The sequence below is a fragment of the Taeniopygia guttata genome, chromosome 4 (assembly GCF_048771995.1).
Source record: "Taeniopygia guttata chromosome 4, bTaeGut7.mat, whole genome shotgun sequence".
Lineage (NCBI taxonomy): Eukaryota > Metazoa > Chordata > Aves > Passeriformes > Estrildidae > Taeniopygia > Taeniopygia guttata.
The window spans coordinates 34923919-34938106 of record NC_133028.1 but is presented as its reverse complement, the minus strand read 5'-3'; the positions used below and the strand labels follow the sequence as shown (position 1 = coordinate 34938106).

Below are 14188 nucleotides of genomic sequence, written 5' to 3'. Positions count from 1 at the left end.
TCCTATGAAGCTCTGTTTGTGTGTCCATGTGTCCAAAAAGCCAGTTTTCTCAGGCGGTTAGCCTGGGAAGACATTAAATATTGATGTGTGCAATGCCAGCAGCCTGTTTAGCCCTGCAAAATTATTTCATGCATTTATAACTCCAGTGACCTAGAGTAGCTACAGTAATTGCTGGCCATCCTGTGTACCTGGATTAAGTGTTTACATTAATTAAAAGCATTTTTTCCCCTTCTTGCTGACACAGTCTTGTTTGAAAGCTCTAAGAGAAAGTAAGGGGTAGGGTAATGCTGACTGCTTGTTAAGGACTGCTAATACTCATTTTTTCTTAGGAAATTAAATAATGGCACTGCAGCACCTATACATTTCAGGATGAAATAAGGATGTAGACCAACTCTGTTTTTTCTGGTTTTAGTAAACAGAGAGGATGCATTGCAGACTTTAGCATGAAAATAATAAAAATATAAAGGTGCTGAGAAAAAATAATTAATACAGTATTAAAAAAAAAAACCAAACAAATTCTTGGTAGCTGCCATTGGTCTATGTGGCAGTTTACTTTGGTGAAGGATGTTCAAAATTCATTCTTCATCTTCTATATATGGTACTGCAAAGTCATGAATAGCCAAATGCCATAATTGTGCTTTGATGATAGAATTCGTCTGCGAATTCTTGAAATGAGAATCTCCCTTTGTTGTTTTTTTTTTTCCTGTACATATAATTCTGTTGCCACCTGTTTCTCAGACTCTGCCAGATGAAGAAATTTAGTCTTATCTTCCCAACTAATATTGCATAAGTTGGGAATATAAATAATTTTTCTGCCATAAGGTTAATGGGGCATGACAGATCAGATCACAGAGCTTGCTGTCTAATAGTTAAGCCTACTGTTGTTGTTATTCCTTTGTGTGGACATTATTATAACGGTAATATGTACAGTTTTCAGCTCTGTATGTTTTTTGTTCACAATCAAGATTTTTATGAGGTTTATCTGGATGAATTACTATTATATATGAGAATTAAAAAATTAATTTATTATAGGAAGATAATAAATGAAAATGTATATCAACAATAAAACACTAACACATTTACTTTAACAACATATAGTTCACTGTAATCTCATTGAAATCTCTTTCAATTAGCCTTTTTGCTAAAGAATTTTTTCTTAAATTGTAACCTTTATATTCTGCTGTAATATTTAGCAATAGTTCATTCTTAATGAAACTTTTTTTCATTACAGAAAACTTCTTAATCTTTTTTTTTTTCCCCTCAGTCCAAGGCACAAGAACTGACAACAGTAAAGATGTCTAAATTTGGAGGTGGTATTGGTGCACCAAGCAAAGAGGAAAGACTCAAAGAAGCTGCAGAAATACATTTAAGATTAGGACAAATTCAGCGATATTGTGAGCTAATGGTAGAACTTGGAGAGGTAAAATATCAGAACACTATTGGAGAATAAAAATATATGAAGGTTTCTGAAAACCAGCTACCCTAGCAAAGATGGGGAGGCAATGAATGGGTCACAAGTCCCCAGAAAATCTTGTTCCACCTATTTTTAACACATGCAGTGTAAAGCATAACTCATTCCTTATTTAACTCTTGACAAATATATTTTTAATGGAAGAAAAGTTACACTAGTCTAAAATATGGCTGCTTTTCAGATGAAAATTATCAAGTTAATTGTATTACTGCTTTCTTCTAGTGGGACAAAGCTCTCTCAGTTGCACCTGGAGTGTCAATGAAATACTGGAGGAAGTTAATGCAAAGGTAAGTTAATTAAAAAATGATGCAAATTGTAGCTTCAGTTCATAAAGGACACAGACAAGTAGGAAGGATGGATACTATTACCGGATATACTTCTTACAGCATTCTAGTGATGTTACTTTTTGTTCAGTAAGCTTTGGGATAGAACTGTGGATTTATTGTTTTTAGTTTTATTGTTTCAACAATAACTTTGTGTACAAGAATCAAAGGGTTGAACATAAATTGCAACTTTATAAACTCTTTAGGGGCAGTTTTCACAGTTTGTAAGTCTGGAAAGGCAGATGGGTTTCAGTGAACTTTATTCAGCTTCACCATGTAGTTAACTTTGGTGATTGTTCATATATATTATTCTTTCTTGTTTATTTTTTCATTTGTTTAATTAGGAGAGCTGATCAGTTAATTCAGGAAGAAAATGATGATGTCATTCCATACTGTATAGCTGTTGGAGATGTGAAGAAACTGGTTTCTTTCTTTACTTCAAGAGGTCAGCTTAAAGAGGCTCTACTTGTTGCACAGGTATTACTGCATATATATATATATATACCAGTGTGGTATATATATATATATATAAATATATATATATATATATATATATATATATATTTAGCTCTTAGCTTGTAAGTCAGAATATGAAATGCATATTTAAAAGGCAAAATAGCTGAATAATGATGGTCTAGTCTTTACTTCCATGTGGTATTGACCAGTTTTTATACAGAAATCGTAAGAAGGAGTTACCTCATGTTTACATATTTAAAGCCTGATTCTTCTAAACTGCAAACAAATGACCCTAATGAAACTGATGTGTTCAATTTCAATTGAAATGGAACCTGATTTTCAACAGCTGCTATTGTCCTTAACATCAAATTCATGTAGGATTTGATTTCTCTTGAATTTTTACTGAGAAATCATCTTTATATTTTAGCTAAATAGCTCAATAATGTACAGAATGTAATTTTGACACATGCTTAGATTTTTTTGAACTACAGTGTTTGAACTTTAAAGCAAGTTAAAGCTCCATAAAGACCTTAATTTTTCATGTAAGAGAGGTATTGCAGAGCTACTACAATTCATAGAATAGTCTTTGTCTCAAAGGTTTAATAAGATAATAATGAGCAACAAAATGCCAGAGTTTACCTTCCCTTGTAAACTGAGCCCTGAGGTTTAAGGCTGTTATCCCAGCTACATCTTAAAGCATGTGAAAGAATTTTAAAAAAAAATCACAGACTCAATTAGGTTGGAAAAGATCTCTGAGATCAGTGAGTCCAACCCTTGACCAACCACCACTTTGTCAACTGATTTCATTTTAACCCACACTGATCTCTTTGTATTTAATGTTAAAGATCAATTATTGTCAGATACAAAGAAAAGTTCACCTTAAGCCACTATATGCCAAATCGTTCCAGTTTTGCTGGTACACCTGCTCAGAAGCATCTGTGGACTTCATCTTTCCCTCAGAGCTGCTTGCTCTTTGGGGTGTAAAAATCAAGGTTGTAGCCTTCACCATCCTTTATATCCAAATACTGAAGAATCTGGCACAAATGCATAGGAAAGAAGAAGTCTTTTGCTTCAGTAGAATTCTTGTATGGCTAGATAAAACTAGCTAGCTAAATCTTAACTATAATATATGTAGTAACTATAAATAAGTTCATTAGTTTAAACATTCAAACATTTTCTTTTTTATAACTGGGAATTAGAAAGTTTTTTATATATCTTAGATTATTTTTATTGTTATTTAAAAATTTCATTTTATGTTCAGATTGAATTCTGCATTAATTAATCTATATTTTATTCACTTCCAGGCAGCCTGTGAAGGAAATATCCAGATGTTACCACTCTCCACAACAAGTGGAACTTCAAATTCTGATGGAAACAATACAGATGATTATAATGAGTAAGTTTTTCTAGTTTATAACTATAAACCTCATTTTACTGCAGAGTGTGAAGTCTTTAAGGGTGATAAATCATAGTGGTTTAATTTGGCATCAGCAATGTAGAGTTCAACAAAATACTGCATCTTCTAGTACTTAGTAGAGTTACTAACTACTTGATGCTACACTAATTCCCCTATTGTGCCCCCTGACACAAAATAGATTTTTCATATGTGTGCATTATAATTATAAATGTAATTTTCACTTGTTCAACATGTAAGATGCATTCCTGTGCACTAAAATATATAGCATATTAACTGAGAACTTCTGGTGAGTAAGGTTTAGATTAACAAGTATCTGTGATCCCCTGGTATAACACATAATCTCCTCTGGAAACTTTGCTGTTTATCACCAGTGAAGGTTCTGATAATGTAATAAAATCAAACTAAGAGAGTAGGTTTAGAGTAGATATTAGGAAAAAATTCTTTACTGTGAGGCATTAGAACAGGTTGCCCAGAGAAGCTGTGGCTGCCCCATCTCTAGAAATGTTCAAGGTCAGGCTGGATGTGGCTCTGAGTAACTGAGTCTAGGGGAAGGCACAGAATGATCTTAAGGCTTGGAACAGGATGATATCAAAAGGTCTCTTCCAACACAAGCCATTTTATGATACAATGATTCTTATTGTCTGTGCTCATAAAAAAAACCCAAATATGCACCTATTGTCTAGAACAGCACTCAAAAACCTGAATTACATTATCAGGTTATAATTGTAGTAAAAAAAAACAGTTTGGAGGCTGTGTAGTCACTTCATTTACATGAGCAGTTTTTGAACAATTAGAGAAGTACTTGTGTCAAGTTTACAGGTACAGATTAGATATCCAAATACTTGATTTTCCTTCTGTCAGTCTGAAGAGACATTTACTCCAAATGTAAACTTTGTGGAACTGACCCTCCTCAGTATGCACCCACATAACTAGTGAATGAAGCTCAAACAGATTGCATTTTTCAGGCTACTAGTATCATTATCCGCGAGCCAAATATAGCAACTTCTAGGGTACAGAAGCAAATGTGGTGAATTTTACATTAATTAAGACCCAAGGCACTCCAACCTTGAAGTGACCTTGCAGAATTCATATTTTGTTCTTGCAGTCTCCTGCAGAAGGTCAGTAAAGAACTGGCAGATTGGTATTTCCAGGATGGCCATGCAGTGCTTGCAGCGTGTTGTCATCTAGCTGTTGAAAATATAGAGGTAATTTTTTTTTTTCTTTAATGGTGAAGAAGACAGCATTTACTTCCTTTCTACATCTCTACACATGTTTTAAAATGTATGTATCACATTCTAAAATGGTATTTGGTATTTGATTTTTCTTATATTTATGGAGGGCTAGGTAGTTATAATATTGTTAGTAGCAGAACTCCCTTGATGCTATTAAATTCAAGGTTTCTCTCGTGCACAGAAGATAGCATGTTGCTGCTGAATTTTATTTGCAATATCTTGCTATATTAGACAAATATAAGATACTTAAGTATCTTAGATATATACATCTAAATGCTACTGTTTATGATGACCCAAAATACCCATTCAGAACTGGAAGTTACCATGCTAAAGAAGATGCAATCATCTACCTTGAAGAATTTGCAGTCTAAATTAAGAAGTAAATAGGAAAAAAAAAAAACAAAAAAAACCACCCCTCAGTAGAAAAATAGAACTGACATGTAGGAAACATTTTATTATGTTTTTTATTAGCTTGTAGTTTTACAAATTATTTATTTTCCTCATTTTATCTGGATTTTGTTGTTGCTGAACTACCATGTTTTTCCTCCTCTGTCCCCTTAAATAAATACAATTCCATCCCAATGAGCTATTCTGAGACAAACTGAGAATCAGTTAATTCCTATATTTCTAAATAGGCATACTTGAAGTTGTTGTGTAGTAGTTTCATAGGGTGTGACATTCTGCTATGGCTATCAGTAATTATGCTCAGAGAGAGTAAGAACAGGACAATCTTTCCTGTTTTCTGGGGGTTTTGAGTCTTCCTTTCATTAAGAGGGGAAAATACACACTCTGATCGCTAGTGTCCTTAAGATTTAATTGAATTCCTAGCATGCATTTCAGTTGTTGTATTTGTGTGAGCTCTTCAGCTGAATAAAGGAAGATTCTGTTAAAGATAATCTATTTGGTTGTTTAAAAACACATTAACACATTGGTGCATAATTATTTACTCATTCAAGAGACCCAAAATACATATATAATTGAGTTTAACCATTGCATATTTTGTCCTTCTGTAAAACGTGTCATAAGTGAATGTCATATGCTCAACGTGATGAATGTCCAAAACTGCTTATGTCCCTTAATATTATTATTTTTTCGTTGAGCAAGCTTGCGATGGCAAACCTGATTCGTGGAAATGAACTGGAGCTGGCAATCAGTGTGGGTACTGTCTTGGGAGAAAGTGCAGCCCAAGCAACACATTATGCCCTAGAATTACTAGCAAGAAAATGTATGGCAGTAATAACATGGTAAGACAAAGAAGATTTTTAAGATTTTCTTCCTGACAAAGCAATCAAGGTGTTTCATTGTGAAACCTTTGTAGAGATCAAAGCACCATAGAAAGGGAGAATAAAAACTGCTGCTTGAATAAGAATTGCTATATTAGACCTTTGAAATACAAGGCATGCAAATGTTCTGTTTTAATCTCAAAATATATTCTGTATGCATTGTAAATGAGAGAGGAGTCATTGTCAGAGTATGAAACCCACTGAAAAAACCCTAGCTACTTGGGCAATAGGTAGCTTATGAAGTCCTAGTTTGTACTGAGTAAAAAGAATTGCTTCAAAAAAAAAGTAAGGCTAGAATTGAGTCAAAAAGTCAAAAGGGAGAGCTCAAGGATATGTGAAGTGATTTTTAAGTACTCGATTGAAAAATTTAAAACTATGAGTCTTAGGAATTATCTTCTAATGTTGTTAGGAAAACAAGACTCCTGCAAAGATTTGTGTGAAACAGGATTTCTATTTAATTCTGCAGAAGTAACTTCTCTCTTGCACATAGGGAAAACCTTTTGTGGTAAATTTTCTGTTCCTCATTGTAGTTGTTTTTCTTTGAAGAGTACAAATTTTTTTTTTTATTATAACAATGAAAAAGCAGAAAACCTTTCTAAGATGTATTTGGCAGCTGTATAACTAGTTTATAATTAACATTTCACAGAAAATGTGCAATTAAACAGTTCAAGATCAGTTTTTTCTCTACAGTTAGTATTTCCTAACGTATCTAGAGGTAGCCTGGGAGAAACATAGTGGAACTCCTCTCTACAGAACATTTAGCTTTCATTAGACAATGAAGCATTGTAGAAAAAAAAGATAAAATAAGAAACTGGTGACTTGCTGCTTTCATTTTGCAGTGGTTTTGTATGTCTGCATTGCACCAGTCTTAATAGGGTTGTTTTGGCAACCCCATCTTCAGCTTTTAAGGTGTCTGAAGCTCTTTCATTGTTAAGGGTGATATTTATGTAGCCTCCAATAGGAAGCATTGGATGTGGAGTTAAAAAACCAGTGTATATTTTTTCCAACTCTATAACAAAAGCTTGCTCGGATCTCAGGGCTGGAAATAGAGCTTATAATGGTATGGCATTCATGTTTATGTCCATAAAGGTTCTGTAAACTTACAGCATGTGTACATTGCAGTCTACATGGTGATAAAGTCTAAAAGTGATAAAATTTTAAAATGGTATACTGCATATTGTCCAAATATACATCTAGATTTTTCAATGGGTTTCACATGCTGTACTGAACACCTTGCAATCCTGGATTCTGATTTGCAGCCATTGCAGCATATTTTTTATATTTTGTAGGAAAAGATCAAGAGATTCGTGAATCTCTTTGTTTTGTAATAAAGAATTTTTCACACAGCATAATCCCCTTGGTTAACTGCACTCATAAGATCATGTATAGGGATGCTGGAGTTCAAGGGTCTCTGATATTTGAAGGGCTCCCTTTTTATTGTTACTGGTTGTTATCCTTAGGGGTATCCATCAGTTGGAAACATTTCACTGTAGCAAAGCACTTAATTGTAGACAGCAAAAGAAATACCAGAAGGATTTTGATGGGTTAGTAAAGAAATCAATTACTGGTGGAATGTTGCTTGGTTGTTTTTAGAAATGCTCTAAAATATAAAATCAACAAAAAATAATTTAAAACTAAACATTAATGTACTTTCCCAAATCTAGAGTGTTGAGAAAATGTGTGAGTGTTAAAGGACACATTTTTATTTGTATTTAACAGCTAAATACTTTCAAAAGCAACTTTCTAGTATTCAAAAAGCTACTCATATTTTACCTGAGATACTGAGCTCTGCATATGTAAACTCAGCCACCTCATTTTCATCTTTATACTTAGTGTTTTCAGTTTGATTCTTAAAAATCATTCCAGTTTCTTAAAAATCCCAGCTTCTTAAAAATAATTTAAGCTAGCACAATTTGTAGGCCATTATCTTCTTTGAATTACTTTTTTTCAAATGAACATAGGATTTCAGTTCTTTGACAAGACAATTTCTAATCACTTAAAAATGTTTAAATTGCTTATGAAGTTTAGGACATATGAGTGACTGATCTTGAAAAAAGCTTAAGAACTTGTGAAATACCCTAGATTCTGAAAGAATGCTTCTGTAACTTGGGGAAGTGGCTATTGCACATTAATAATATCACAGATTTTCTAAAGACCTTTTGGTATGAGATTCTTTATCTTGTCAAAAGGCATAAAAGAGAAAGCTGTTTTTTGTTGTTGCTGTTGAAGTCAGTTGCCTGACCCTTAGATTTGCTGCTGTAGTTTAATTATTTTCTATTAGATATTTTCTTTGTAAAATAATACAAAAATTTATTCAATACGGTTTCAATGTCTTCCTTTTAGCTTCCCATCACTTGGATACAGGTATTTTTCTTTCTTGGAGAACGTTTAAGCTTATTTTTCCCTTAATAAAGTCACAAGATTTTCAAATTTCTCTAAGTGTCCTAAATTTTCATTGTGATTAATACTTGAAAGTGAGGTAGAAAGCAGTTGCAAATACTGGATAATAGCTTACTTTAACATTTTTAAGCTAAGGACCACATTCTGAAAATCCAGAGGAAATCAGTAGGATTTTTTTCCTTACAGAGGGGCAAGTCTGTTTTGAGGTTCACAGGAGAAATGATGTCTGCATGAATAGAAGAGTCACAGAATAACCAGTCATTAAAACTTAAATAGAACAATATCCAAATAATTTCCTAATATTATGCATTCCCTTCAGCTGTTTCTTGTATGAAGGATAGGGTAACAAATGGTAAAATGTTTAGGAAAATGTGAGAAATGTCAGTTTGCTAAAATAGTTTTCCTTTGAGAAGGATGAAAATAGGTATCACATTTTTTTCCCATATAATCTCTCTATTTCAATGTCACATGAGCACCAAGCCATTCTGGATGACCAAGAAATGTCCTATGTTGATGTCATGAAGCTTTAGAAGCCTGGAATTTTGAGGATGGTTTCATGACACAGAACTACATTATCATCTTTTCTCAAGTTGGAGGGTTCCTACTTTCCTTTCCCATCCCTGCTCACATATTCTTCTGTTTCACTTTGAGATGGCTCTGAGGCTTAAGAATTGCACAGCTGTTTAATTCAACCAACTAAAGCAGTAGAAAAGTAGTGAATGACTTTCCCAATAAGGTGAATAATTAAGCCTCATTTATTGAACAAAAATAGTTTTAGAGACTGAGCTTGCTTTTGCAAATATTTTTAACGTAGACTCTTCTTTTATAAAGAGTGTAAAAGAGAAAGTTGTTTCATTCTATTAACAAACCATCAAGAGTAACAATATGTAATCTTTTGTTTGTGCAGGGATGTAGCAGTTGATCTTCTTATGATGATTCCTGATAATAAACTGCAGTTAGTAAAACTATGTGCTTTTTATCCTGGATGCATAGCAGAAATAAATGACCTGCATGAAAAGGTACAATGTAAAAGAATTTACCTGAATCTAAAAAGGTTTTGTACTGATGTATTTACTAATTTCAAAAAACATAAGGACATATAAAACCCTAGGATGAAATTGTCTCTACTGTCTTATATGTAACGTATTCTTTTCTCCTCTATTAGTCTTTGTTGACTTTATTTTCAGTATTGTACAATAAATTTGGTTCTTCATTTCTGTCCTTGGTGCACTCTTTCCCTGACACGTGGTACTTTCTGAAGTAGCTTATGATCTTCATAATTACCTGTCAGTATGATTTATAACCTACTAGATGTGCAGCCTAATCATGTTTTGGCAGATCAACTTTCTGTAGTCTGAATTGTTTTATGTCTTATTCCTGTAATGTCCATAAATGCCCCCTTTCCTCTTCTGCAGCAGAAGGGTCTGCTTTGATTTTACTCACTTAGGGTGCAACTCAGACTGCACATTTATTAAACAGTAGTAAAAATGTCACAAAAACATTAGTAATGAAAATTGCTACTGTTTAAAGTTACAGAGCCTTTTCCACTGTTGCTCTGGTCTAGATGACTTTATTAATGTGCATTATATGCAGGTATGTCTTTCAAGGACTACTTCAGAGGGAATTTTTTCTTATTGTTATGTGCAAACATCAGTATTTCTCAGCATTTTAGAGAAGTGTTTGAACATTTCAGTAATTTTCTGGCAAAATATTTGTTTTCTAGTGTAATCTTCCTGATGTGGAAGAATGTATGCGAGTGGCAGAGACAATGCAGGCAGATGGGAATGTATTTGAAACAATAAAGTACTATCTGTTAAGCACAGAACCTGAAAAGGCGCTCCCTGTTGGCATTCAGTATGTGAAAGGTAGGTGGTTGGATGAAGAACAATTTTAAAGCAAAAGTCATCTGTATAACTTTCCTCATGAGATATTTTCTGTTTATTTTTCAACAGAACAACTGTGTGGCTCAGATTGGAGTTTAGATTCAGTCTTTCCATATCTTGATCTTTTAAGTTACATACGGACTGAACAGTTAATGTTGCCTAAGTGTAGTGAGTGAGTATATTTTCCTGACTTAGAAAAGTGGGACTTTCCTTAAAGGAATCTTTCCAATTGTATACATATAGGTGCACACTGTTAGTATATTTTTTTTGTTGTTGTTTAACAGAAGAGGGACACAAAAAAAATTCCAGGAAGCATGCTTGCTTCCAGTCTGGAGAATAGAATGTGGACTCTCCCAAACTATGAAAGTTTAGCAAGAAAAAAAAAAAAAAAGATATTTTACTGCTTCTTTCTCTGTGGAGTATTTACAATGTGTGAATCAATATTGGTCTTATGTGAAGAGCTTCACTTTGATCAGCTCTGGTTTCAGTTTGCTGAAGTGGTATCACAAATCATGTGGGCTTTTATATCAAAGTATTAAGGAACTTTGGGCTGTCACTCTCAGAATTAACTCTAAAATAGTTGGATAGCTCTGGTTCACCTTTATGATGGATGTTTGCAGCTAGGCCTAGGTGCCTACACAATTATATGTGTGAAGAACAAAAAGGAGAAAAAAGTTGGGGAAACTTGGTGAAACTGAAATCTACACTAATACTTGGGGCAGTTTTATTTACATTTAAAGTTCCATGCACATTAAAACGTCTGAGTGATGTTGTTTGTGTAACTATTTGATTGTGCTTAAAAATTCTGTTGTATATGCCATTTAAAATTTAATAATAGAGATCAATATGAAGCAGATGGAGTATGTTTTAACAAGTCTATGACACAGAAAGTAAGCATAATTAGCAATTATGCTTAGCAAATTAGCAAAAAAATTTACACAAAGGTGGATGGATAAATTAGGTTTTAAAATTATAGCATGAATATGAGCTTCTTTAATGTTTTTCCAATGCTTGCTGTTTTTCACAATTAATACTTGTTCATTTTTAGATTTCGGAATGAGTTGCTGATTTTGTGTGGTTACATTGGTGCTTTATTTGCTATCAGAAGACAGTACAATAGCATTGTACCTGCACTCTATGAGTATACAAGGTAATACTGTGTTTTCATTAACTCTGAGTAATCTCAACCCTTATTGTGACATATGCCGTACATTGAGCCCACTTCTTCACATCCCATCCCAAAAAAATTAAAACATGTCTTTCCTCGTAGCTATCCTCATGTCTGAAACTTGGTGAGAGGATTGAGAAAAGGACCATTTGTTTGTTGTTGGTTTGTTTTTTCCTTTTCTGAACTAAAGAAATAACAAGATGAAATACAGCTTTTACAGAAGGGCTATTCTGATATGGATATTATTAGACTAGTAACAAGCAGTCTTTGCGACTCTGCGATACTTTTGTCTATAAGGTTTTCAATTACTTATTATGTAAAGAACCACAGAAAAATACCACTCAAAGTTTCATTCTTTGATTGCCCAGTATCTTCAAGACTCACAGATTTTTAGTTCCTGGCCCATCTTAAACTGGACACCTGCTTAAGGTGGACAGTTTACATGCTTAAGCAAGGCATTTTTAAAATATACCAACACAAGTGAAAGATGGCAGAATTAGGTCAGGTAGTAAGTGCACCCTATATTATATTTTGAAAAATAAAAAATGCTTCCACTGCAAAGCTTTGAAACTGCTTTCTGCAAGTGAAACAAGGCTGACCCAAAGTATGTGTTGAACCATGTTTCTCTAATTGCATTTTTACCATATGTGGTACATGCAGGCAAAATGGATCCTTAATTTTAGTAAAGCTGGCAATATTAAGAAATAAAAACACATAATAGAGTGGCCTCAAGTTAAAAAAAAAATACAGCAAATTAAATAAGGTGTAAATAGGGATAATTAAAATAAAATTTAAATCTAAAGCTATACTTCCGTAACTTGTATGAGTATTACTGAAATTTAATATAATGTATATTGTGAAGGATGAATTTATTTCCATAGTTATTCCATATCCAATCAGAAATAATTTTATTTTACTACTGTCTATCATGTTTTGCTTCTAAGAAAATAGTCATTATTAGGATTAATTAGGACTTTAATTACTTGCATTCCTTTTCAGTCAGCTTTTAAAAAGACGGGAAGTATCTGTACCTTTGAAAATTGAACAGCTTTCTGAGGAATTAGATGCATGGAGAGCTTGCACACAGTCAAACAAGTAGGTGGAAAAATATAAAATTACCATGAGTAAGACTAGTAGTATTTAACTGTTTAGTTGTAAATTTATTCCCTTTGTAAAGTCTGAATGTCACTGCTTTGCAGGTCTTAAGTTCTAACACAAATTAGGAAGCCAAGCTGAAAACCAAATATTTTTTATGTTCCTAGGCCTATGGATGAGTTGCCATGCACCCCGCCCTCTGAATCACAGAGAGCGCTGTATTCAGTACTTGTCTCGCGAATTCAGGAGGAGCCTCTGAAAGGAATGGTTGGGCCAGACTGTGTCACTGGATCAAATCTTCCTAGTCATTCAGATGTTCATACCTCTTGTTTGACAGGGCTAAAGATCCAGGTATGGTTTCAGAGAGCTGAAGTGTTCTTTCTTGCTGATAGCACTGACTACTTGTGAGGTTGCCATAAATCAAAGGTCCCTCCCACCATTTGGCTGGAAAAAGGTTTTCCCTGTTACCACAGGAGCAGAGTTAAAGGTGACAGGCAGTGACATCTGCTATATAAGAAAGGGTCTATAAAGAATTGTTGTATGTCAAACAGTTGTCATTTCCCAAATCCAAAATGTTTTAATTTACATGTGAAAGATTTCCTTTGCCAAATGTTGTGTCTAAAGTGCATGCATCTTATTGGCTACTCCCTCACCACAGCTTGAATAAAAGTCAGGAAATTATTTGTCTTCAACCATGTACTAATATTCTTCTGATTTTGATTTTTATCTCTACGGAAATGCATACTGTAGAACATGGAATTCATGGCTAATTAAATTCAGATATTGGAAGACTAAATATTCAAACATATTTGTTCATCATTTACATTGAGTTTTGTGATTAATACTCATTAGTCCTCATAACACCTCTTTAGCATATCTTTTTATTTTAATAAAGAGAAAATTGAAAGATTCTGAAAACACTACTCCTGACTCCAGACAACGCCTCAGTGTGAATTTACTTTCCTAGGTGATGCTGAGTCTGTTTCCTCTGTCCAGCGTAAGATGTCAGCACAAAGAGTATCAGGATGGTTTAGGGACTAAGAGGGATGGATAGTTTCTGAACAAATTGAGTTTACAAAATGCTAGTGAGATTTTTGAGGTAAACAAAATTCTCAACTGCTTACCATCAATCTAAAAAAGCTTGCTCTCAACACTTCCAGATTAGATCAGTGGTCTCTGTCTATGGTTGTACTCTCAACATTTACTAACAGCCATGTAAAGCTGCCAATGTTACAGTGCATTCAACAAGAATAGCAAATATGGTGTCACCAGCTTGTCATCTACAGGATCCTTATTTCTGGATTAGCATACATTAGGAGTCATGGCTTTAGGCATGCAGATCAGCTCAACAATCAAAATCAGTTAATACTAAAGCAGGGAAGCCTACTTGTATGGGTTTACAAGTTTTACATAGCAAGTTTGGAGAGCATAACTCTTTAAGAAAGCACTGAAATTGAACT

The 14188-nt window shown here is 33.8% G+C and overlaps 1 protein-coding gene across 13 annotated transcripts in view; it reads left to right on the top strand.

The window, feature by feature from the left end:
* WDR17 (WD repeat domain 17) overlaps positions 1-14188 on the top strand; it is a 57561-nt gene that overhangs the window by 40319 nt on the left and 3054 nt on the right. For 10 of the 13 annotated variants that reach the window (XM_072928356.1, XM_030271314.4, XM_072928360.1 and 7 more), the window contains 13 exons: positions 1265-1420; positions 1694-1758; positions 2139-2271; positions 3555-3646; positions 4773-4872; positions 6004-6143; positions 8526-8546; positions 9490-9601; positions 10306-10447; positions 10535-10637; positions 11514-11615; positions 12633-12728; positions 12896-13079. In XM_072928356.1, coding sequence (XP_072784457.1) covers positions 1265-1420; positions 1694-1758; positions 2139-2271; positions 3555-3646; positions 4773-4872; positions 6004-6143; positions 8526-8546; positions 9490-9601; positions 10306-10447; positions 10535-10637; positions 11514-11615; positions 12633-12728; positions 12896-13079 — 1446 coding nt within the window. The remainder of the gene's footprint in view (positions 1-1264; positions 1421-1693; positions 1759-2138; positions 2272-3554; positions 3647-4772; positions 4873-6003; positions 6144-8525; positions 8547-9489; positions 9602-10305; positions 10448-10534; positions 10638-11513; positions 11616-12632; positions 12729-12895; positions 13080-14188) is intronic. The other 3 variants (XM_030271316.4, XM_030271312.4, XM_072928354.1) reach the window with 1 other exon arrangement.